At 33.6% G+C, this 23,210-nt stretch overlaps 3 protein-coding genes across 3 annotated transcripts; all 3 read left to right on the top strand.

The window, feature by feature from the left end:
* Nucleotides 1–8,536: 8,536 nt before the first annotated feature.
* On the top strand, nt 8,537–15,862 carry LOC134856543 (cytosolic Fe-S cluster assembly factor narfl-like). The gene is made up of 2 exons (XM_063872812.1): nt 8,537–8,877; nt 14,675–15,862. Exons 1-2 carry the CDS (start codon nt 8,585–8,587, stop codon nt 15,786–15,788), a joined length of 1,407 nt encoding a protein of 468 aa, XP_063728882.1. The 5' UTR covers nt 8,537–8,584; the 3' UTR covers nt 15,789–15,862.
* A 132-nt stretch (nt 15,863–15,994) lies between these two features.
* Nucleotides 15,995–18,349, top strand: LOC134856544 (protein Abitram-like). The gene is made up of 4 exons (XM_063872813.1): nt 15,995–16,341; nt 16,559–16,740; nt 17,176–17,427; nt 17,779–18,349. The coding sequence occupies exons 1-4, from the start codon at nt 16,068–16,070 to the stop codon at nt 17,782–17,784; spliced, it is 714 nt and encodes a 237-aa protein (XP_063728883.1). The 5' UTR covers nt 15,995–16,067; the 3' UTR covers nt 17,785–18,349.
* On the top strand, nt 17,790–22,181 carry LOC134856542 (uncharacterized; the record flags this gene model as incomplete). Its single annotated transcript, XM_063872810.1, has 2 exons — nt 17,790–18,241; nt 21,917–22,181. Coding segments are annotated over exons 1-2 (717 nt in total), but the record flags the coding sequence as incomplete, so codon positions are not given.
* Nucleotides 22,182–23,210: the final 1,029 nt, after the last annotated feature.

The following is a 23,210-nucleotide window of genomic DNA, read 5'->3' as shown; positions in this document are numbered from 1 at the left end:
CTTTCTTGGAATATTGCTGTTAATGTTCATTTGAATTGAGATTCCTATTAAAATGCTTCCTGAACTTGACAAAAAACCAGTTAATTACCAAAATAAAAGATTCAAAAAGGAATATTTTGGGTAAATTTGATTAATTTTTACTTTACCTTCTAGAAAATTAAGATTTTTTTCATTGTTTTCCGTAAGTTTCAATATTGATTCTGCTATTATTAGTTTTCTTTTTTGGTGTTTAGAGCCTTGTATAACCCGTTTTTAGGCTCAAATTAAGGTACATTTTATCGTATTTCAATATTTCGAGAAAAAACTGTGGAAAATTTATTTTTTTTTCAAAATTTATTCAAAATTTTGTATCCTTGTCTCAACATGATGCCAATTAAAATACAGTCTGAACTCAATTTTAAAATCTACACATAAAAGTATGTTTAAAACTAGAACAAAAGCAACACTACATTAAGCAAAATTATGAGATTTCTGCAATTTTTTGTTCCAAAAACTTGAAAATTTTGCAATCTTTACCAAATACTTGAAACTTTTGCAATTTTTTCCAAATACTTGAAACTTTTGCAATTTTTTCCAAATACTTGAATTTTTTGCAAATTTTCCTCAAAAAAGTTGACTTTTTTCGAAGTTTCAGTAGGTTTCAGCATTGTTTAATAAAGATAGAAAGTAAGATTATCTAACAAAATAGGTCGAACTATAGCTAATCGTATCGTATTTTAAAGTTTTTTTGAAAATTTTTCAATTTTTCGATAAAAATTCTAAGTTTTTAACCAAAAAGTTTTACCATTGACTTACCATGTATCAAAAAAGTAATTAAAAACTTTTCATTACAAAATCTACAAATATTTAACCAGTAATAATATTTAACAATTAGATAACGCGCGCCAAAAGTTTTGCGAAAAAATAGACATTTCCTCACAAAAACTAAAAAAAGTTTTCGTTTTTTTTACCATTATCTTACCATCGCACAAACCATAAAACCTTACCATTGGTATTCCCTATTTTAATACATTGTAGACTCCATAGCCGCCTATCTTAATACATAGCTTGAAGACCGGATGCTCTATTCCCTATCTTAATACATGTGGGTCTTCAGGCCCCCCCCCCACTTTAGCTCCAACATCTACTACTCTAGTAAGTTCAAGTGTTATACGAGCTTCTGAATATAAAGTTGGAACATTCGTTTTTATTTTGAATTCCATAACTACTACGAAAAAAACCTACTCAAATTTTTGAACGAACACCTGTTGTCACGTATAAAATAAAAAAAACTTTTTCATCTTAATAAAAAATGAATCACACAATGAATCACACAAAAAACCCAAAAGAGAACGCAGTTCAAGAATTAACCCAACTATAATCAGTTAACGCACTTCATTTTGCTGAATCACCACCAGAAATTAACAACCCAAATTTTTCAGAAAACTCAAAAGATTAGAGGAAACAAATCATAAAATCACAAAAAGAACAAAAATACAACAATCTAAGACTAAACTCATTCAGAGAGAAAAAACTGTAAATTTAAAAAATTTTTCCTCAAAACCAAAAAATCAACAAAATGCCAATCAATGCGACTCCGAAATCAATCTACAAAGATAAAAAAAACTGTTTATTCTCCAATAAAGAAAATTGAAAAAGGTAAAATTTCATGATGCATTTAAAAGAAAAAAATGAAAGCTTGCATTAACCTGTCTCACAGACTTAACATTTCATCTATACAACTTTCTCATCAATTTTTTGATGAATTTGACATTTATCCATTTTTAATTTATAGAAACGTTAGGTTTCTCAAACACTATCTCTCAGAAAAAGAGTCAAGAAAAATCAACGAATCACAATTTTTTTTCTTTCACAGTTTTTATTCACCGCCACCGTTCAAAAAATGATCCCATATTTAATTGATCTGTAACTGTAGCTATGAATTAGACACCTCCAGTTCAAAAATAAATATCACTTTGAAATTTGATAAAAAAAACAAACCCTATTCCAAATTTTCAATCTCTCTCGATCACCAATAACAATCAACAAATTTAGATAAAGCTAAAATACCTCACAAAACCCCTGTTTATCCAATTAACATAAACAAGAAATAGCAACTTAATTTTAGTTTCTCCGGACTATCCTTTACCAATACCTTTCCATATCTAACCACGTTCTTGATGATCATTTTCCAGCCAGTTGCTAGAATTTTTCAAAAAAAAACCCTTTCAATCTTGATTCAATTTTTTTTCTAAATCTTTGCGTTTTCGTTTTTAATAATATTTCCAAAAATATAATAATCCTTTTTATAAACTTTTTGCATTCGATTCACTATTTTTTATACCGTTTTTTACAACTATTTATCCCTTTCCCAAATCATTGACACACTAATTAGGAACGATTAATGTCAAAACTATTCTTTTTTAATGTTGAGAAATATTTTTAACAAGAAGAAGCTCTGATGTTTTTTTTAATCGTTCTGTTTTTAGTAGCATGCATTATCGTGACACTCTTTTATTTCCCTAAACGAGCAATCACCTCATTCAAAACACCAAACAAAACTCCAAATAGTTACAAAACACCAAATAATACTCATCTTTGTCGAAGATTTTTACCAGGACCATATAGTTTCTTAAACCAAAAACAAAAACAGAAAGAAATTCAAATTTGCTGATCAGATCCAAACAACAAACTCCCTACCTAGTAACCCAACCCAAAATCCTACCCAAAATCTCTGAACAATCGTAGCCCTAACATAAATCTAATCCATTCTCCCACAACTACCCGAATCTTTTAGGCCAAAAACCACTACACTTATGATGACCTACAAGCACCAATATCAAAGCCATTGACCCCAGCACATCAAAATGCACTTTAGAGTGAACCAAAAGTCGAACCAAGGTATAACAATTATACATCATTACCACAAGACTTAAGCAGATCAAGAAGTTAACCAATCATAAGGAATAGCAATCAACAGTCAAATAATTCATTCTAGACAAAACAGGAATTTCACAACATCAAGAGTTAATTTACATAGCATATATAGCGCAATATACACCTAAACTACCATCAAACTATCTATGATCAACTTCGACTTCCAAAAAAAGGGAAAACCCGTTTATTTCTCCAAAAACCTCAAAAAAACTGCCGTTTTGGATGAAATACCAATATCCACACAACCAGTCAATCTTACTGAGCACTCCAATCGGCATTCATCAGAAACAACAACATCAACTCTCCCAGAAACACTTTCTCTACCAACAACACCTTCAATAACAAGTCTACCAACCTTAAACACTTTACGAATAAATTTGAATCTAATTCTAAACAACAGAAATCAGCAGTTATAAAACACCAAAAAACCATTAGGTTTCGGTTGGAACACCTTTGTAGCACCCACTCCTCGTCAAGTAATTGGACAACATTTAGATAGCACTCAACATCACAGTTGGGCTCTTCATCGGTTACAATATCGACGCGATGTTCACCAAGGTATACAAGACCATAACTTACAAAAACTATTTCAAAAACAATTAGTTCCAAAAATTGATATAACAACAAAACTAGATAACCCTACTAATCAACTACTATCACTGCCTCAACCAGACAATACAGTACAATCTTAATCTCCCCAAGTTTTTTGCATTGAATTAATATATAATTACGACAGATATACCAACAAAACAATTGGTTACACATCTTCTTACAACACCTTTCTCAGACTATAATGTATCTTTTGGTATTAATGCTATTAAAGATATTTTATCTCTTAAAAGTTACACGACAACCCACGCCACGAACAGGACCACGGGTCTCCTAGTAATTCTAGAAACACAATCTGATTGCGAAGATAATCAAGAAAAAAACATTAAACGAATATGCAAAAAAACCAAGTTACTCAATGTGAATCAGAACCACAAGCAGTAGAGAAAACAAATGAATTCGCCATATTATATTCCAAAGCCCGCGCTTCATTAATTGTAGGCTGGAATTTCACCGGCAACTTTTCTGAACAGTAGGCACACTGTTCACAAGTTTCCAACAAAAAAAAATAGACTTGATCATGGATCACACCACCATTAGATCTTAACCCTGAAGACTGAAAATACGAACAGCAACGTTTACAATAGTCAACAATAAAGAACAAATTCGAACACTCGTAATCTTTCATATCTTTCAGACTCAACTCGTCAACATCAACATGAACAAAGTCAAGATCAATTACGACATGACAATAAATATCCCTGTCATGGCGCAGATAGACGATTAACCTATGACCTTCACAATAAAAACTGGAATCCTCTTATGAGTACAAATAATACATCAAAAGGTAAAGCTAGAGCAAAAAAACAGGATATCAAAAATTAAGGAATTTGAAAGGAAAATACAATTGGACAAGTGGACTAATAAATAAAAATTTATTATACAATATTATGTCAAGGGCATCTCTTATCAAGTAAAACTAATCAAGGGTAATGAGATCCCACGTTTTGCACACAAGCAACCATTGTTTGGTTTCCTGAAGACACTTGCACCACTTTCCAAGTAGTTAAATCCAAGCACGAATCATAGAAAATTGACCAACATTTTTCTAAGAATCAATATTCTTTGATCAAGTAAACCCACAAAAAACCAAAGGAAACCCACGCAAATGCCAGGCATTGAAAATAAATTAACACGCTTTCAAATATACTCAGAAACTGATTTTGAATGTAAATAATTGTAATCACTACTCACAACCTAATGTTCAGCAATTCTGTTCGAATTTGAAACAAATACGATTTAAAAACAGGAAAATTTATCATTCATAAAGCAGCAACAAAAAAATGCGACGATGAAAGTTTTTACAAAACTGTCTCAATTCATAAGAACAATGGACAAACTGCTGGAAAATTATTTCTAGAAAGCTGTGATAGCATACATCTCCAAGAACTATCATTCTTGAACCACATAATTTTTGGAGCAAATCACTGTGACATATATGACACTTGGTTACACTCAAACCTCATTGATACGAAGGAAAGATACGTTGGTACCACACATGCACGAAAATAAATTCACCTTTATTTGTTTTTTCTGATGGACGCTGCTATCAGAGAATACTTATTTTCGACAAAAAAGTAGTTCATGTTGTAGACACACTCTCACGACGCACAATTTTTTGGATGTCATCGTCCCATGTGGATCTAAGTACAGCCACAACCTAGTACAAATAAATCCCTGAGAAATTGATGCTATTTTATCACAAAATAACGAAAACTGCTGCAACGCTAACAAAATTTACACCAGAAAACATACGCGCAATAGACAGAAACTCCAACATTGATTTACAATCAATTGGAAAATACTCAAAGTCCGACATAAACATCACATCGGAAGACAACAACTTCAAGAATTTCTCAGCAAAATAGATACAATCCAACGACAATCAATAGATCAAAAGCTGAGAAAGCTCGCTGAAACGGCCGGTAACACTTTTTTAGTGCAAAACTATTCAGTTCCATTTTGCTTTTGATTCCATTAAGTATTTATTTTTATGCAGAGCCGCAGATATTTTTAATTTCGATCTGAACATTGTTCGTTTTTAAGCCCAGTTCAACTTTTTCTCCAGTGAGAGCTTTTTTTTTGCGTTTAGTTGCTGTAAAAGCTAAATATGGTGAAATTAAGCAATGAAGCTATGCAACTAAAAACATTGTTGTTGTTGTCCAATTGTATCTTTTTTGATAAATCACAAAGCAATTTTGTGCAAAATCTTTTTCGCTCGTCTTTGAAACGACAAATTCGAGTAAAAACGTTGAGTTAAAAATTGAATCTCCGTTTTCTACAAAATGATTCCTAACAACTACACGTTTTGATTTCCAAATTCTGTCTAACGCTTTTTTGACATGAATTTATAAATTCCGTTTTTGATGCCGTCGAATTTAGCTGGTTTTTGGCAAAAAAAATGTAAACTACTACAAGAAATTTTGTAATTGGCTCAGAGGATCCCTTGAAGATAGACACGAATCATTTACCAAACAGTCGTACGCGTGTTGTACGAAAAAACTAGCATCACATAATTGATTTTGAATTTCATTGACACATTAATTGATTAACACTGTGCCTAGTACAGTTTCGTGTTGCACATCTCTGTCATTTGCGATCCATTCTAAAAAAAACTCGATCAACTTTATCTCTCTGGACTCGTTAAGTAGTTTTCTATCAATTTATTGGTTTTTGTTGAAAAACCTAGACTGCGTAAAATTTTCACTTATCGTTCAGGAGAAATAGAGTCAAACGGTTTTGAATGATCCAACAGAGCAGCATGCACAATTTTTTGGAATCTTTTTATTTTCGAACACTTTCTTTGACGTAGATCAGAGCGTTTTGCGTCGAAAATATGTGTGAAATGCAAACTGGAAAGGAGTCTAGATCTGATTTTTTCCAATTATTTTGTGATTTGAGCATGAAAAGTCTTCTGAATTATTCTAGAAAATGAGCAGATTTTTGAAATTTACTGAATGTTTTCAAGGTTTATTGGGTATTCTTCTTTGAATAGTGGTGTTATCTTTGCTTTTTTTTGTTCGAAGGGAAATATTTTTCATCTATACATGTGATAATTACAAAAGTTAGGTGCAATCCACTTATTGATTGGCCATCCATGATTGCGCACGCAGGTACAGTAGACCGTCCAAGGTTATTTCTGATATTTAGTTCTCGGAGTACTTCATAGCATTGGTTGATTGTTTTATGCTGAAATTGGAAAGGTGAATATTCAAACATACAGGAGTTACAAAACTGTGGTTTAATAGCAGATAAATTACGTAATTAGAAAAACAAAATTGAAAAGATTAACACTTTTAATATCCTAGGATAACCTTTTATTGAAGGCATTACGTAAGGCCGTTATGGTTCAATTACTGGAACTGGAACCTCGAACCTGGCTTAACAATTTCCATTTTAGCTGAACAATTTAGAAATGAGAAACAATTTTGCATATTTTTTCTTGCTTATCTCTTATTCGTTTGGTTCGTCGATCAAGGCGTTTTCGATAGTTTGGCGAGTTATCATTTGACTGCTGTTTTTGATATATTGAAAGTGAATCTTGTTTGTTTTTCTTTCTTTCTTTGCGTTTTGACTCGAACCATTCCGTCATTTTTTGCTTTAAAACTACGAATAGTTTTTTTTTTCGAATGGAGCATGTTGGTGAAGAGCACTTCCTGTGAGTGATCGAGCGAAAAAGCAAAAATGAATCAAGGGAGTGATCTCCACTCATTTTTTTCAGTTTTTTGCTTTAAAGGAAGTTGCTTTAAAACTACGAATAGTTTTTTTCGAATGGAGCATGTTGCTGAAGAGCACTTCCTGTGAGTGATTGAGCGAAAAAGCAAAAATGAATCAAGGGAGTGATCTCCACTCATTTTTTTCAGTTTTGCCGAGAATGTTACTTGTTGGGAGTTTTCTAATTTAGTTGGGTAGTTATTTCACAGGTATTTGCTGGAATTAGATAATTACTTAATGAATTGCACTACAAGCTGCACACTCATATCAGAAAGATGCAGTCCATCTGTAGTGACAGCATCAGTGTTCTGTATACAAGTTTGTTAATGTCTAAAATATTGAATTTTACCTGAGCCTTTAAAATTTTTGAATGAATTAGAAATCTGCTTGTTATGCTTCTGTGCATTTGTCTTAAAATCCTATTTAAAAGCGCGCCAAGCGATCACTGTACATATGGATTTCGATTCGGTGGAGAATTTATAATTGATTAAATATATGTTTTCGAAGATACAGTTTCCTTCGCATCAAATTCGTTAGACAAGCTGTTGTTAATTCCAGTAAGTGTAAATTTGTTTGAAGTAGCTTGATTTGCTATTTTTCACACGCTTCGTTAATCCAGGTTTTTAGTCCTCCAAAACCTTTTGCCAAAACTGTTGTTAGATGTCTGCTCGTCATTGATTCTGTCGACAATTGAATCAGGGTGTGAATAATGCAAATCAGGGTATTGAATCAAGGTATGAATAAATGTTTTTTTTTTTACTTTTTGTTAATTACGTTTTCTTGGTATTGTTCATTCATTTGTTTTCCTAGTTTCGAAAACGATTCTCGACGTTTTGTTTACTCAGCAGCTTTAGTCTCAATTTTTGTCAGCTATTTTGTCATGCTATGTGTGTGATGTATCGCAAGTAGCGATGTTGAAATTATCTTATGTTTTCAGTGGTGGCCAGTCAATAAGTAGAATGGTGTAAGAGCAGAATGGGTCCAAGAGCAGAAAAACAGAAAAATATCAACTTTTATAAGGTAATCGGTAAATTAGTTATCCAAAATGTCAATAATACCAACGCAACGAACATTTTATGCATAATTTGAGTAATTTAATCAAGAATTCAAAAAAAAAATTTAATATAAAAACTTAATGAAATTAGACAATTCATGCGTAATTTATTCGTTTTCTTGGTATTTTGACGATTCTAATAATTTTTTCAGCAATTAGCCCGTATAAACCAATATAAGTCTTTTTTTTCTGTTTTTCTGATCTTGGACCCATTCTGCACTTGGACCATTCTGCTTATTGCTCCGCCTCCGTTTTCAGTGATAAGTTATCAAAATTCTTTTTGCAGGTAAGATGTTTTCAGTGGGTGTTAAAATATCTGGACTTGATGATTTCATCGCACCTTCGCAAGATTGTATTAAACCCGCTGTGGTTGAGAATAAAATTGTAACTGGTGCTAAAAGAGGTACAATCAAAGTTGAATCAGATGGAACCTACAAGGAGTTATCATCAAATGGAGATGAAGTGCTGCTTCAGAAAGCTAAAATTACGCTCAATGATTGCTTAGCCTGCTCTGGGTGCGTGACGACCGCTGAGACGATGTTGATAGAGCAACAAAGTTACTCGCAGATTTTAGAGTCTTTGAAGTGAGTTTTTCTGGACTGTTTTAGTTTAGTTAGTTTAATGTTGCTTCTTGCTAAAATTTTGACACCTAAAATATTCGGTACAAGTACGTTAGGTCCCAGGAAAAAAGCTAGTATGAAAGAGATGCGTACAGCAATTTAGTCAAAACTTCAGAAACACAATTAAACAACTGCAAACTATGTTTTCGAAAATTTGAAGACCTGAAAGTTTTCCTTCAGGGACCCATCTAAATTCAAAGGACCCAACTATCATACTTGTACCTATCTATATATGATTCAATTGAGCGAGATATTTCCGGCAAGGTTTAAGCCAAGTTTACATGTTTAAGAATTATACGCTATCTGTACATGTTTAGCTATAGGCAAATAGGTTTAAGCGCTTCTGCTAACTTGCGGTTTTTCATCTGGCATTGGTTTTGCCCCTTATCACCTTATCAATTATATATATAAAAGAGGGCTTTACTATCTCGCCATGTTTAAGCTTTTTCAACGTATTGTTTTTGCATGTTTAACAACAGAGTTTTTTCACGTTTAAGCTATATCGTAAATCGCAATGGTTAAGGTTTTTTTTTTCAATTTTCCAGTTTAAATTCAGTGTTTATTTTATCCAGTTTGAAATTGGCAACCCAATAGTAGGATATTGTCAGAGTTTTCCCAGGTTTTGCGATTCTGGCCTCCATATATGAATAACCAAATCCTTTTAGTTTACGAGATAGGCAATTTTCGAGATTTTTCAAAAATTTCTAGAAAATTTAATTTAAAAAAATTTCTCAATTTTTGAAATTCTCACCCTATAGTTGGGTGCTCTCAGGGTACTCTCAGGGGTTGCGAATCTTGCCTCTAATTCTCACTTCTGAAATCCTTGTAGTTTTCGAGATATGACGTTTTTTATGATTTTTCAAAAATTTTCAAAAACTTAGATTTTAAAAATTTCCAAAACTTTGAAGATCTCAATCCTGTTGTTGGATATTGTGAGAGTACTCTCAAGGGTTGCGAATCTTGCCTCTGATTATGGCCGCTCAAATCCTTGTAGTTTTCGAGATGTGACGTTTTTTTGGATTTTTTTTTCAAAATTTTTCAGAAAACTTAGATATAAAATTTTTTTTACAAAAATGAAATTACCATCTCTGTAGTGAGACTATGTCAGGGTAGTTTCAGGAGTTGCGAGTTTTTTCGCCAAGTATGACTGCTCAAATTTTTTTAGTTTTTGAGATACGACGTTTTTTTATGATTTTCTCCGAAATTTTCAAAAAAACCTTAAAAGTTAAAAAGTTCCAAAAGTCTGAAGATCTCAATCCTGTTATTGAAAGTTGTGAGGGTGCTCTCATGGGGTTGCGATTCTTCTTTCTGATTATGTTTGCTCAAATTTCTGTATTTTTCGAGATATGACGTTTGTTTTAGGTTTTTTTTTTTCAAAATTTTTTTTAGAAAACTTAGGTATAAAAAATTTCACAAAACTTGAAATTTTCATCTCTGTAGTGACGCTCAATCAGGGTAATATCAGGAGTTGCGAGTTTTGCCTCCCAATTTGACTGCTAAAATCCTTGTTATTTTCCAGATATGACGTTTTTTGTGATTTAAAAAAAAAATCATGAAAATTAAATTAATTTTTTTTTCTTTCAAAGTTTGAATTTCCTAAGCTGTAGTTGGGGGGCTGTCAGAGTATTAATCTCAGGGGTTGCAAATTTGGCCTCCAATTAAGAATGCCCAAATCATTTTTGTTTAAGAGATACGGCGATTTTTTGTGATTTTTTTTTGGAATTTTTCAGAAAACTCATTACAAAATAATTCGTTTAAATGAAATTCTCAACCCTGTAGTTGTGTACTTTTAAAGATTTTGAATATTGCCATCAAAAAAGACTGCTCAAATTTTGGTAGTTTTTTGAGATGTGACTACCTTTTTTTAAGAAAACTTGAGGGGAAGTTTCTCAAAATTTGAATTTCCCACCGTTGTAGTTGGGTACTGTAAGAGTACTCTCAGGAGTTGCAAATCTTGCTTCCAAATGCGACTGCTCAATTGCTTTCAATCTACCAGATGTGACCTTTTTTAGATCATTTTAAATTTTTTGAACTATATAAAATTTCACAAAATTATGTGGTTCTTCAAAATTTGTATAAAAAACTTCAATAAAAAACTTTGGAAAGTTTGTAATTACGAACCCTGTAATTGGGTGCTGTCAGAGTACACTCAAAGAATAGTTTTTTGAGTTGTTGAAATTTTGAAGCATGCATGTTTGAACTAAATCATGCTTCACAATGTTTTTTTTTCACCTTTTAACTTTTTTTTTAACTCAGCGCCTGGCTATTCTGAGCAGATCTTTTGCTGTCTGTTGATAACTTTTCGATACTACATTCCAATCTGGGATATACTTTCTAATTGTACTACTTTTGATAAGCGGCTTTAATTTTTGTTTTGGAAACTGAATACCCTCTTGAAATTGTTCACTGGTTACTGTTGCTGCATGGGCTCAGTTTGTTGTCCGCTCTCTGAGAAGCCTGCATCCTTGCTCTGCGGGTGTTATGGTCGTTACAGGGACTTAGTACAGCTAGTAGAAGCAGCAACCTCTTGCAAAATTTGAAATTAACAACCCTGTAATTCGGTGCTCTCAGAGTACACTCAAAGGATGCAGATCCTATTTCCAATAAATGCTGTTATCTATTATTTTTTTTAAAAATTCGAAGCACCGGAGGTGCGCTACACCCTAGTTTCACTTAAGTTTTTGACTGATATTTGCTTTTATTCTTTTTGCAGTGATGAGTTTTTTGAAAATAAATTTTGGCTTGTCTTTAATTTTTTTCACGAAAGAGGGCGTACAGTCATATGTTCCTGTTAACACTTGCAGGAGCAAGTGTCTTGTAATCGGGAACTAGGCTTTTTTTCCCGACATCATTTTTTTGCACATTTTAAATTTTGCACATTTTAAATTGTGCGTGTGTGTTTTTAGGGAGCGGGAAGTTTAAAATTGTTTATTAGTTTCATTTTTTTTGGATTTCAATTCTTTTTTGTCTTTTTTCGACTAAATATGTTGGGCCTTTTTTACATCGCCTTAATGGCTTTATATAACGCCGTTTGATTTAAATTTTGTTTGTTAGTTTAAAATTTTAGGTTCAAGCTTTCTGCTCAGATATTTTCGGCTTTGTCACTGCTTGGGAAGTTTATTCCGATGCAAATTTTGGTTCCTGTTGTCTAAGCATGTTTTTTCAAATTTATCTTCGTACATTTTGATAGATTTAGTTTTATGTATAATTAAAGATTTTCGATGTTTTTGTTTTTGGCTGATGGTTTTTCGGCTTTTTAAATGTCGATTAAGCTCTTGGTTTATTTTCCGAATTGTGTACACTATCTTGCCTTCTGTACATTTATGGCACTCGTAGATACTATATGAGCAGTACATGGTGTTTAATCAATTTTTTCGCCGAATTATTTCGGTTGAATATCAGCTTCTAGGTTACCGGCTTTAATTCTTTCGGCTTATTTACCAAATATCTTGTTTGCTACAATTTTCCGATGTTTTTTATGAAATCAATAAGACCCTGGCGTTAATTTTTCGAATGTGCAAATTCAACTTTATTGGAACTTCTTAAGTCCCTTATGCTAGACTGCTTGAGCGTCATGTGGTTTTAACCCTGAATTTGTTGTATTGCAAGTGGTCCGAAACTCAGCTTCGCCTCTGTCTTCAACTTTGACAATGTATGTTTGAATTTTTGAATTTGAAAAATAACTTCTCCGACCTTTGAAATTTCTTTAAAAAAATCCTAACAAAGTTTCTATTTTTTTTTAAAAAATTTTTAGCTTTTCAAAAAAGCTTAGTTCGTATATTCTCCTCGATGCTTCTTGGACGGCCTGCTATTTTTATGATATTTCTTTGACAAAAACAATTGAAGTCTAGAGTTTAATCGCAATTTTCTTTGTATAGTTGTCAATGAGTTTTTTCGTCAATTTATTTTTATTCGTCTTTTAGTGCTTTCTAGCCTATGTATTTTTGTAGAACGTTTACTTGTCTAAAGAAGAGACTCGGTTTTAGAAAGCCTCAAGTGTTGTAAAATCAGAAATTACCTTCGATTTTTAAAATCATATTTTGATCGTAACTTTCAGATTTTTTTTCATTTCAGAATAGCAGATTAAGTTCGTTTTAATTATTTGTATCCAGTAAACTTAATGTTTTCCTCTCGGTCTGAAGCTTTTTTTTTAAAATTTGGAAATCAAGTGTAAGCAGGCTAGTGTAATTTATGTGTTTCGTTTTTATACCTACTAAACTTTCTGAAAGCGAGAAAAATGAAATATGATAGTTTTTTCGCCAGCCTTTTTCTTTTGAATAATTTTGTTTGAATGTAGTTCAGAGCCAATGTTCGTCCTCTTTTCTCGTGATGTCTGAAGTTTGTTTGATAATCGATTCAAATGTCCGCACATCGAGTTTTGAGAAAAGTTCAAAACTTTCTGTGTTGTTTCTGCTTTCACAAAATCTCATGTTTGGATTTTTTTATCATCTTTTATCATGGTTTTGTCTGCATTGTTCTCGTTAGTTTTCCTGTTAGCTTAATGGTAGCTGTTGGGCTCCGCCTCAATCAAAATGAGTTTCATGTTGAGACAAACATATGAAAACTTCGTGTTGTTTTTGGGCGATTTTTCATTTTTTTAACGATTCAGTGGCTTTCTGTATCGCAAATTCAGCTAAGCTTATGATTTGTACCTTTGAATGGGGTGTCGTTTGGTTACTTTATCATTATAATGAAGTAAAAAAATTTTTTAAAAAAAATACGCCTTCTGGCTAACTCAAAAATATGATTTTGTTAAATGACATCCCGCCTTTCTGAAAGAATCTGATGTTTTATTGAGCATTATAAAACTTATCATCAAGTTTTCATTTGACTAATTTTAAACACTGTCATTGGTACTTTTTGCGTGGGTTTTGTCTTGAGCTTTTGTTTAGAGCATCTTTTGATCGTGAAGCTGTTTTTATTCGATTTTGATAGTACAAAATTATATTCACCTTTTCTCACTTGTAATTAAATGACTGGCGATAATCAATTAGGAACCTCAACAACTTCGAGAAGTTTTCCCAATTGGCCTAGAGGCAACACAAATGCATTTGAACCCTAAGGTTTGGAGTTTAAGCCCCGGCAGGACCTTTTTTTTTCTGTATGAAAAAGAAAAAAAATCGGGAAAAATTGAATTGGCGGATTTTTGTTCGTCTGTTTATGCTTTGTCGACTTAGTTGCCACATCGGGGATTTTTATTGCGCTGGCAGCAATTTTTATTGTTGATGAAAGTGATTTTGGCTCACTCCTGTAATTTATGAAGTCATCCGCTTTCGTTGTATATTTTCCTTGGTTTTCCTTTCTTTTTTTCGCTTAAAAGCTTTGTTCTACCCACTTGTTGTTGGCTTAAGTGCCGCTCGTTATATACTAAATGCCTATTGAATACCGGTGGTTCTGTTTTTTGACAGTTTTTCGAAATTGTTTTAATTTTACCAATTTTTTTAATCGATTTCGTTATTTCCGTCTCATTTTCTATTCGCTAGCTAGTTCCGCTTTGACTGCCATAAGAACGTTACTGGTCTTTTCGGGGTATAAAGGTTGATTGAAAATCAAATTTTTGGTTTGCGTTAATAGAGTCTGTTTAACACATTCATATGCTACGATATCTTGGGTCGCCTAGATTACAAAAACGCTGATAATGACTAATAACTGCAAGAACACAAAAGCGATACAAGACAAAAAATGTTGAAAGAAATATTTCCTGCTTATGCTAATTAAAAATTGGCAATCGATCCTTTGAATCAACTAGCTATTGTTTTAGGACGAGAAAAACCGGTTCTGTTTTTGCTGCCTCTGTTTCTCCGCAAAGTGTTGCCTCACTAGCTGCTTTTTACAACGATGATTTCATCTCGACAGCTGAAAGGATAAGCTTTTATCTCAAATCGATCGGCGTCGACTATGTTTTTGATTCAAATATAGGACGAAATCTAACTTTACTGGAGAGCGGAAAGGAGTTCGTTGAGAGGTTTCGCGGGAAGTCAGAACACTTTCCTGTTTTTACTTCGTCTTGCCCAGGTTGGATTTGCTATGCTGAAAAAACACACGGAGATTTCATTTTGCCGTTCATATCGAAAGTTAAATCCCCGCAACAAATGATGGGAAGCTTAATCAAGAGACAGTTGGCATCTAGTTTGAAAGTGGATGCAGATCTTGTGTACCATTTTACAGTAATGCCTTGTTTTGATAAGAAACTAGAAGCGCTCAGATCCGATTTTGTAGTTCCTGGAACCGAAATCAAAGAGGTTGATTGCGTTGTAGCGACCAATGAACTTTTTTTGATGATGGCTGAAAGCGGTCAAAGTTTTACGACATTTGAAAAGAAACCATTCGATTCTTTGGTTGACCTTCTAGAGGGCAGATTAAATCGTGAATACACTTTTCGTTCACATGAAGGAAGTGGAGCCGGCGGCTATATAGAGCATGTTTTCAAATACGCGGCTGATCAACTTTTCGGAGTCAAAAATCCGCCCCTGGATTTTGTTGTCAAGAGAAGCACAGATCACAAAGAGTTGTTTTTGAACATTGACGGTGAAATCAAATTGCGTTTTGCAGTTGCGTATGGGTTCAAAAACCTGGGAAACTTTGCTATGAAGTTGAAGAAAAATAATTTGAAGTACGATTACGTGGAGATAATGGCGTGTCCTTCTGGTTGCTTAAATGGCGGTGGTCAATTGAGGTCAGAAACAGCTAATAATAAAGAACTGCTAAATGAAGTCACAGCCAGATACTTGTCACTACCAACTACGAAGCCATCTTTTGATGTCGATTTGAATGATGAGAAATCTGATAGCGCCGATGATGTAAATTCTTTGTTCTTCGCCGAATATAAAAGTGTTCCAAAGATGAATACCAATTCATTGAACATCAAGTGGTAATTAAATAGCTTTGTTTATGAAACAGACAAATTGGTGCATATATAGGTTTTTAGTAGTGTTTAAACATTTTGATACTTCAGAAAATATTGATCTCAACAAAACATGTTTTGATCAAATTAAAATATTTCATGTGGCGCTGATCACCTTGATCTCCTGAAGTCTATCAAATATCGAAGGAGAACATTTTTTCCCCTACTTTCAGGTGATTATGATGCGTTTTGTCAAATTGAGTTGAACTCAGTAGCCGTGTCTCGAATAGACGATGAAGCTCTAAAGCAAATGGAAGTTTCAGAAGGCACAAATAACAAGCGAAGCACAGTTTGTGACAATGATATTGATCAGAATCGTTTTAGTTTACCGTCTGTAACTTCAGATGTTACATCTTCTGGGAAATTATCTGAACATATCGATTTCATAGATCGCTATTTCACTCATTACTTTTGCGACAAAACCAAGTTACTCTTTTTACAACATACCAACGCGTTGATTTGTGTAGTCACTCTGTCAGACGAGCATCCTGTGTTGAAAGCATGCAAAGATACAGTTAGAAATGGTAGCATACAGACAGTTTCAAAAAAATATATTGTCATCATAAATGTTCAAAAAATTCTTTGACATTGAGGTTTTTTATGGATTAAAATGCTCTCTTCTCATCAAAATTTAAAATTTTAATGATTTTTGTCCTCATCGAAATTTAATGTGTTTGTTTTTTTTTCTCAAAAGTGAAGATTTTAGACAATTAATTTTGGAAATTGTCTGAATTATTGAAGCTGATTGTGCAGTAAAAGTGTCTTACCAATTGAGTAATGGAATTGACCGAAGCAACCCGAAAGTGTCTGGAAAAGGGAAGAAGGGAGCCAAAGTGGTCGGAAAAGACGAGTTATTGTGCGAAGTGACAATCGGAGAGACACTGCACCCAATTATGTGCTCTCTATCTGGGTCGGTTATTGAGGTTAGTGCGACGAGAACAAAAATTGGATCAACCGTCAGTCCCCCCCCCCCCCCCCCCCCCTAAGTGACCTACCATAGAATGTCCTTCCCAAGCATGTATTAATTTTGAAAATTTATTCCGCAAAAAATATTCATTTCAAACAAGCGTGCTGAAATACTGCTGGAGATTTTTTCTAACGTTTTTTTACGGTTGATTTTTTTAAGTTCTTCTGAAGAGTCCGTATGATGGTCTTTCGTGTCCCCTTTGCGGACATGCGGTCTTAAATTAAATCTTTGAAGAAATGTAAAAATAGGTCAATTAAACTTGCACAAATTTAGATCTTGGAAGGAAGTGATTAGCTAATTGCTAAATTGTTTTGTTAATTGCAGGATGACTCTTGAAATAATTGACAAGTTTTTAAATCTTGAAATATTGACAAGTTTTGAAATTTCATAGGTAAATGAAAAGCTTGTTGAAAATCCGGAATTGCTCTGGACAGATCCAAGAGGTAGAGGATACATAGCAGTGTTGATGCTAAAGAGGCCAAGACATGGAAAGAGTTTTCTAGAGTCGACCTTCAAGAATATGCAGTTGGTGCATAAGTCGCCGGAAGAGATTTCGGAAGAAGCGGAGATCGAGATCACTATCTCGGATAATTCAACCTCACAGGAAACATCCTCAAATCGAACAGGAACAGTGACGCCCCTTGTTAGCTATTTTTGAAATCGAAAAAACGAACATGAAGGAAATAATCATCATGATCTTAATCATTTAAAAGCAACTAATTTTGCTCCTAATTTTTGCCCTGTTAATTGTAAATTGAAAGATTTTTTTTGCTCCAGCCAAATGTATTAATTTGGGAAGGAATTTTGAATGCAGGTATTTTTTCTCCTAAAGTCAGGTGTTTAAAAGTAACGTCGTTGGAATTTGAGTTGTATATAATATTTAAGTCCTTAAATTTGCGATTCAAGCTGCAATGAAAATTTCAGAAAACATTTTCTGGATGTTCGCTGATGTTTACAAGAAGCACTTAAGTTTAAAGGAGGCGTCGTTGAACAGGAGTAGCTGCGATGCCTGAAGATGAAGGTTGCTCGACTACGGTGCAGACTTTAACTGTGCAATCTTCTTCGTCGTCGTCCTCGGGAAACGCAACTTACACAACCGGTAGAAACCTCGGGTCTACATTTGTTCCAAGTTATACATCCACGTACAGTAGCACGTACTACGATACCTATACATCGAATACGAGTAGTGTCTATTCGAGTACAACTACAGATTCGACAAGTGACTCGGTGACAGGTGTCGGAATCAGTTTGGACGCCACGACAGTGACGGAGTCTAGTTGGTTCGACACGACGACATCGTCTTCGACTACTGTGGCTGTCAGTTCGACATCAACAGAAGATGTTACGTCTGTTACTTCGTCGTCAACTACAAGTGACCAGGCGACAAGTTATTCGACCGAGGAAGTAACGAGCGAGAAAAGCTCAGTTAATGTTGTTCCAAAAATGGTTACGAAGAGGTTTTGATATTGTAGATGGAAATGATATCGTGACTAGACGTGCTAGTTGATCTGAGAGATGATTTTTGTTTTTGTAAATTTGTTGATTATTGAAAGACATCAAAAGAAAAAAAACATTTTTTTACTACACCGCGAGAGAAAACTTAGTTCTAGCCTTGCATACAGATTTTCACATTCAGATTCGAATGTTTTTTTTTATTGTCTGCAATTCTTTTGGCTATAATGATGTCATGGAGGAGACCTAGCTTGTTCAGATGTCCCATTGAGTTCATGGATTGATGTTATGACATTAATCTAGCGTTGAAGTTTTTTGATAAACTTCTGCAATTTCTGTCACTGAGGTGACGTGTTGATGAGGAGTTATTTTAAAGAGTATCGTGGGTTGGAACCCTTTTTCGGTCCTAGTCGGGGGATTTCTTATGGCATGTGCCTTTTCGAGGAGGGAACAGCTGCGGAGAAATGGATGACACTTCTCTCCCCTAGAGGGCCGCCGCGCTCTAATAAAAATGAAAAAAAAAGATTTTTTGGCCAGTTACCACAACACCACAAAACATGTAAAATTGCATTATAAAACCTCTTAAAATTTGTTCACACGGTAATTTGAATGAACGAAAAATATGAATCTGATCACGCTGATACGGTTTATTTAAGTTCAGAACATCAAAAGTCAGTTTAAATAGACTTGGTAAATCTAATTCCAGAAAAAACTTAAAATTGGGAACTCGAAAAGAGCTTGTATCTCGTATAGCTTTCATCTCGCATATTAATCTCGTTATAAACAGGAAACGGAAAAATCTCATTCTTGATTTTGAGAAGTTTTATGGGAGGTGGACAAAGTTCAAATGACGAACTGTGCCAGCTCAAGCGAAAATAGTTTAACGAGCAGTTGATTTAAAGAGCAGATCTTAATCGTAGCTTTTAATTATTCTGCAAACGAAAGTCGGCGTTTCAAAGTATAACTACACAGAGACTGATTTAGTGAGATAAAAGAGCTTTTCTTGCGGTTTTTTTGCTATAATATCGGATCTTTGGTTCTGATCATTTCGAGTTTGTATGCTGCGATCTGAAAATTTTAAATAGCTTTTTAAAGGGAAAATTTGTGTGCCGATAACTCTGAAACAGCTATCTTTAAATCATTCATTTCCATTCTATTTGAAAGTTTTTGGAAATGGTGTAAGTTTTTTTTCGCAGTTTGAATGGATCTTCAATTAATGCCTTGTTGAATGGTAGCATTACTTCCGGCCACCGAAATTTGAATCCACCCCGTAAGTTCAGGTGTCACAACGTCAAATAGTTTAGAATATTATAACTGATGACTTTTCAGTTGTGATTCGAGCTGCCGAGTCATTTTTTTTCGATTTTTTATTTTCCATTTTGATTAAGCTGTCAGTACAAAGAGCTGTAAAATAATAAAAATATGAACTAATATTCAAATTGTCAATATTCAAAGAGCGCAGTGAATTTCATGTTTAGATCATGATGATTTTTTGCTGTTTTTTGTCAAAAAAATGCTTTAAGTTTGGTTCTCGCTCAATTTACTTTTTGCTGTTTCAATTTTGGTTTATTTTAAAGTTTAGTTCTTTTTTCTTCAAAGGAATGCAAACTCCACTACCGAGCGCTAAAAATGTAAAGATCACAAGAAACATGATTGATTTCTAATTTCGAAATAAATATTCTGAATTTTCAGCTGAATAAAAAATTACCTTTTGTTGATCCAGTTGTCAAAGGTATAATTGTAAGAAAAAAGTGCTAATCATGAAAAATTCTTAAAGTTTCAAAAGTTTTAAAGTGATTGACTTTGTTTTTCTACATTCGAAAGTTGAAAAATGTTCAATGTTTTAGGTCACCATTTTTAGGTCTCCTTCTTTAACACTTTTTCAACTATCTGTTGGTCATTTTTTTTTTTCGCCGAGATAACTGAACATACTTGCACAGAATTTTACATTAGTGAGATTTTTTTGAATGTATTGAAGACCTCTTTCCCTTGCAATGAGCAAGGCTTTTGCAATCGGGCACCCGACTTTTTTCCCGTAAATAACTCTGTTCACAGAATGTTTGAAAGTTGAAGTGGTTAATTTAGGTTCAATTCATTTTAAATTAGAAAATTTTCTGCGTCTCAGGCACTCTTGGTCTGGATTTAACAACGATGCCTGGGTTGGCAAAGTTTTTGAGTTAGTATCTGACAGAAATTTTTTCCTTTCAAACAGCAAAATTTATGTTTTTTTGGCTTACATGCCATTTCGTAGAGTTTTTTTTTGCTGTATGCAGTTCACTTTGTAGTTGCTTTCAGTGTTTTGAATTACTAATGCTGTTTGGAATTTTAATAATATGGACTTCGTATGTTTTTTTTTCTTGTTTTATTCTTTTATAAACTTTATTCTGCCCATTGATTTCGGCTTATGTTTTATCGGCTTACTGACCTAATATTGAGTCGTTTCAATGCAAGTATATACATTTTTTTCTAACTCTGGATCGCACAATTTTTCAGATATAAATCATGACTTTCTTGTCGGCTTAATGATTTTGTCCCTAGTTTTTGGTTGTTTTTCGTACATTTTTCCTTACTTTTCTAGAGTGTAAATTTAGTTCATGATTTCCTAGTTTTCAAACAAACTTTTTTTGTAGTTAGGAAAGAAAAATTTTGAAATGAAAAAATAATAATGCTTTAAAATTTCGGGTTTTTCGGATGCAAGGTTTCTGATTTTTTTAAATCTACAAGTGCGTGGAACTAGTTGAAGTTTTTGTATTGGTGTGTTTTAGGATTGAGCAATTTTATTTTGAATCGATTTAAGTTGATTGCATAGCGTATTGTTTTCATGTCAAGTTTTTTCAACAAAGTTTCGAACATTTTCATTATTTACTTTTGACTTGACTGTTTTGTCTAGGAAGATATGTGACAATTTTCCAGCAAGATTCTTGAAAAAAAAAGATTTTTTCTTGTTTTTAATTTCCCTTGCGGGCATTTTTGTCTTTTTTTATTGTTTTCTTTTTTTTTGTTCTGATTCGGATGTTGTAATTTTGCGTTTCAATTTCATGTTTGATAGATATGATAAAATTGGGTTTTAATATTACGCTTCAGTCTTTTCAGATTTTCTGCAAGTTTTTTTTTCGTGGAAGTTGTTTGAAACTTGAGCATTCATTTTCTTGTGTTTTTTGTTTTCATTTCTTATCTTAGCTTAAAGCAGTTTTCCTGTTGTTGTTTATGGCCAATTGTTCCTGCAGGATGTACAGGTTGTTTGGTTGCAAGGTTTTACGCTAAGTTTATGAGTACATTTAGGAACTTTTGGATCTCGATTTTTTCTACCAAAATTTTTTTCTGAGCGTTTTCATCTATTGGTTATGAAAAATAAATTAATGGAGTTTCTGGAGGGCGAGTCCTTCTCATGTGTTAGGTCATTGCTTTTATAGCAATTGCCATAAAATTTTTCCTATCCATTTCAGTTTTTCTTTGGAGACACATTATCTTTTGATTTTTGTATCGAAAGTCGTGCGAAGCTCAGCTGTTTATATAAATGTTTTATATTTTTTCCGTAACTTTTTAATTGGGCATTGTACCTTCTTGGTTTGGCGTTATTGTTAAACTTATCAAGTATAATGGAAATCAGCGTGGTCAAAACAACTCGGTCACTGTCATACATTAATATATGTTAAACAGAATCAATGTAATTAATTCAGATTGATGTCAGATGATGAAAAACTTGATGACGAACCAGTTTCGAAATCAAAAGTGCAGCTGAAAATCAAGGAGGAACCGAAGAAGTATGGTCTGATTCTGAAGCAGAAGAAACCATCTGTTCACGCTTTCACGAATATCTTCAGACCCCCACCTGTGAAAAATGAGGCACAAGAGGGGGTTAGTGTGAAGAAGGAAGACGGCGGAGTGGTTGTGGGAACAGCTGCGGCCGCTTTTCAAAATGAAGACTCGGAAGAAAGTGATCATGTGAGTATTTCAGTCAGAGCTCATATTCTAGTATCTGATTGTGTAATTTGACTTTTCAAAAAGTTTTTTTTCCCCAATAACAAGTAACCATGAAAAAGTGGAGGATTTAAGCTTAATGTTTTCCTGGTGTTCATGTTGATATTTGTGATTTATTAATCGATTTTATGTTGTGCTTGGTTCCATTATCAAACATGCGTGGATAAAAACCAGCTCCCATCGCCTAATTTAAAAGGCCACCCTTTTCTAAATTATTGCCCGTGTGCTTCGCTTTTTAATGCAAGGATGTAGTTACGTCATGAAAACCTTTGATTTGTTCTAATAATCTATATTCAGTTACTTAAATTTTTCAAGTCTATTTGGAACTACATTTGGCGGGCTCGTGGTGCTAAATGTTTTCAGATAAGGCAATGAATACTTAAACATTCCAATTAATGCAACCCCACCGATTTCGATGTCGGCATCTAAACCATCTGACGAGTTGAGCAGTATCAAGTTTATTCCTTCGGCTCGCAAATCGAAAGACACAACTCAATTAGATCCGAATAATTCTGCTACTAGTATCGACTCGTCTGTCCTTGAGTCAGACGAGGACCACTATCTCTACACAGGTAGAACTGTCAGCGCTTAACATTAGAATGTGATTTTTTCAAATATTTTTTTGAGAATTAATTGTTTCCGATCATTTTACCAAGTAGGAAAGAACTATGGCGTATGGTGGTGTATTCCTCCCAATTTTTGGTTATTAAGAAAGGGAAAATAATTGTGGGTCTTATGCAGGAAAAAGCTAATTCAGATTCAAAAAAGTTCAACCCAACCGATTATTGTCAAGAAAAGTTGGATTGATTTTTTTGTTTTTCTTGAAATGAGAGCTTGAAATCTCAATGTAGTTCCAAGATTTTAAGAGTGTCGCAGCTTTTATAAATTTTCATTCTTGTAATTTTTTAAACCATATTGAAAAAAAAATATCAAAAAGTTCGCCTTGATCATTGTGTTTGGGACATTCCGTGCAGCTTGCTCAGCAACTGGATA

This window comes from Symsagittifera roscoffensis, unplaced genomic scaffold, assembly GCF_963678635.1.
Source record: "Symsagittifera roscoffensis unplaced genomic scaffold, txSymRosc1.1 SCAFFOLD_374, whole genome shotgun sequence".
In the NCBI taxonomy this organism is placed as follows: domain Eukaryota; kingdom Metazoa; phylum Xenacoelomorpha; order Acoela; family Convolutidae; genus Symsagittifera; species Symsagittifera roscoffensis.
The sequence above is the reverse complement of the archived record's forward strand: the minus strand, read 5'-3'. Positions and strand labels throughout refer to the sequence as shown.

Excerpts from the sequence above, each read along its gene's own strand:
- LOC134856543 (XM_063872812.1), top strand. The coding sequence starts at position 8,585 with ATGTTTTCAGTGGGTGTTAAAATATCTGGACTTGATGATTTCATCGCA. Across the intron at positions 8,878-14,674 it reads CAGATTTTAGAGTCTTTGAA|GACGAGAAAAACCGGTTCTG; the intron begins GTGAGTTTTTCT and ends CTATTGTTTTAG.
- LOC134856544 (XM_063872813.1), top strand. The coding sequence starts at position 16,068 with ATGGAAGTTTCAGAAGGCACAAATAACAAGCGAAGCACAGTTTGTGAC. Across the intron at positions 16,342-16,558 it reads CAAAGATACAGTTAGAAATG|CTGATTGTGCAGTAAAAGTG; the intron begins GTAGCATACAGA and ends GAATTATTGAAG. Across the intron at positions 16,741-17,175 it reads TATCTGGGTCGGTTATTGAG|GTAAATGAAAAGCTTGTTGA; the intron begins GTTAGTGCGACG and ends GAAATTTCATAG.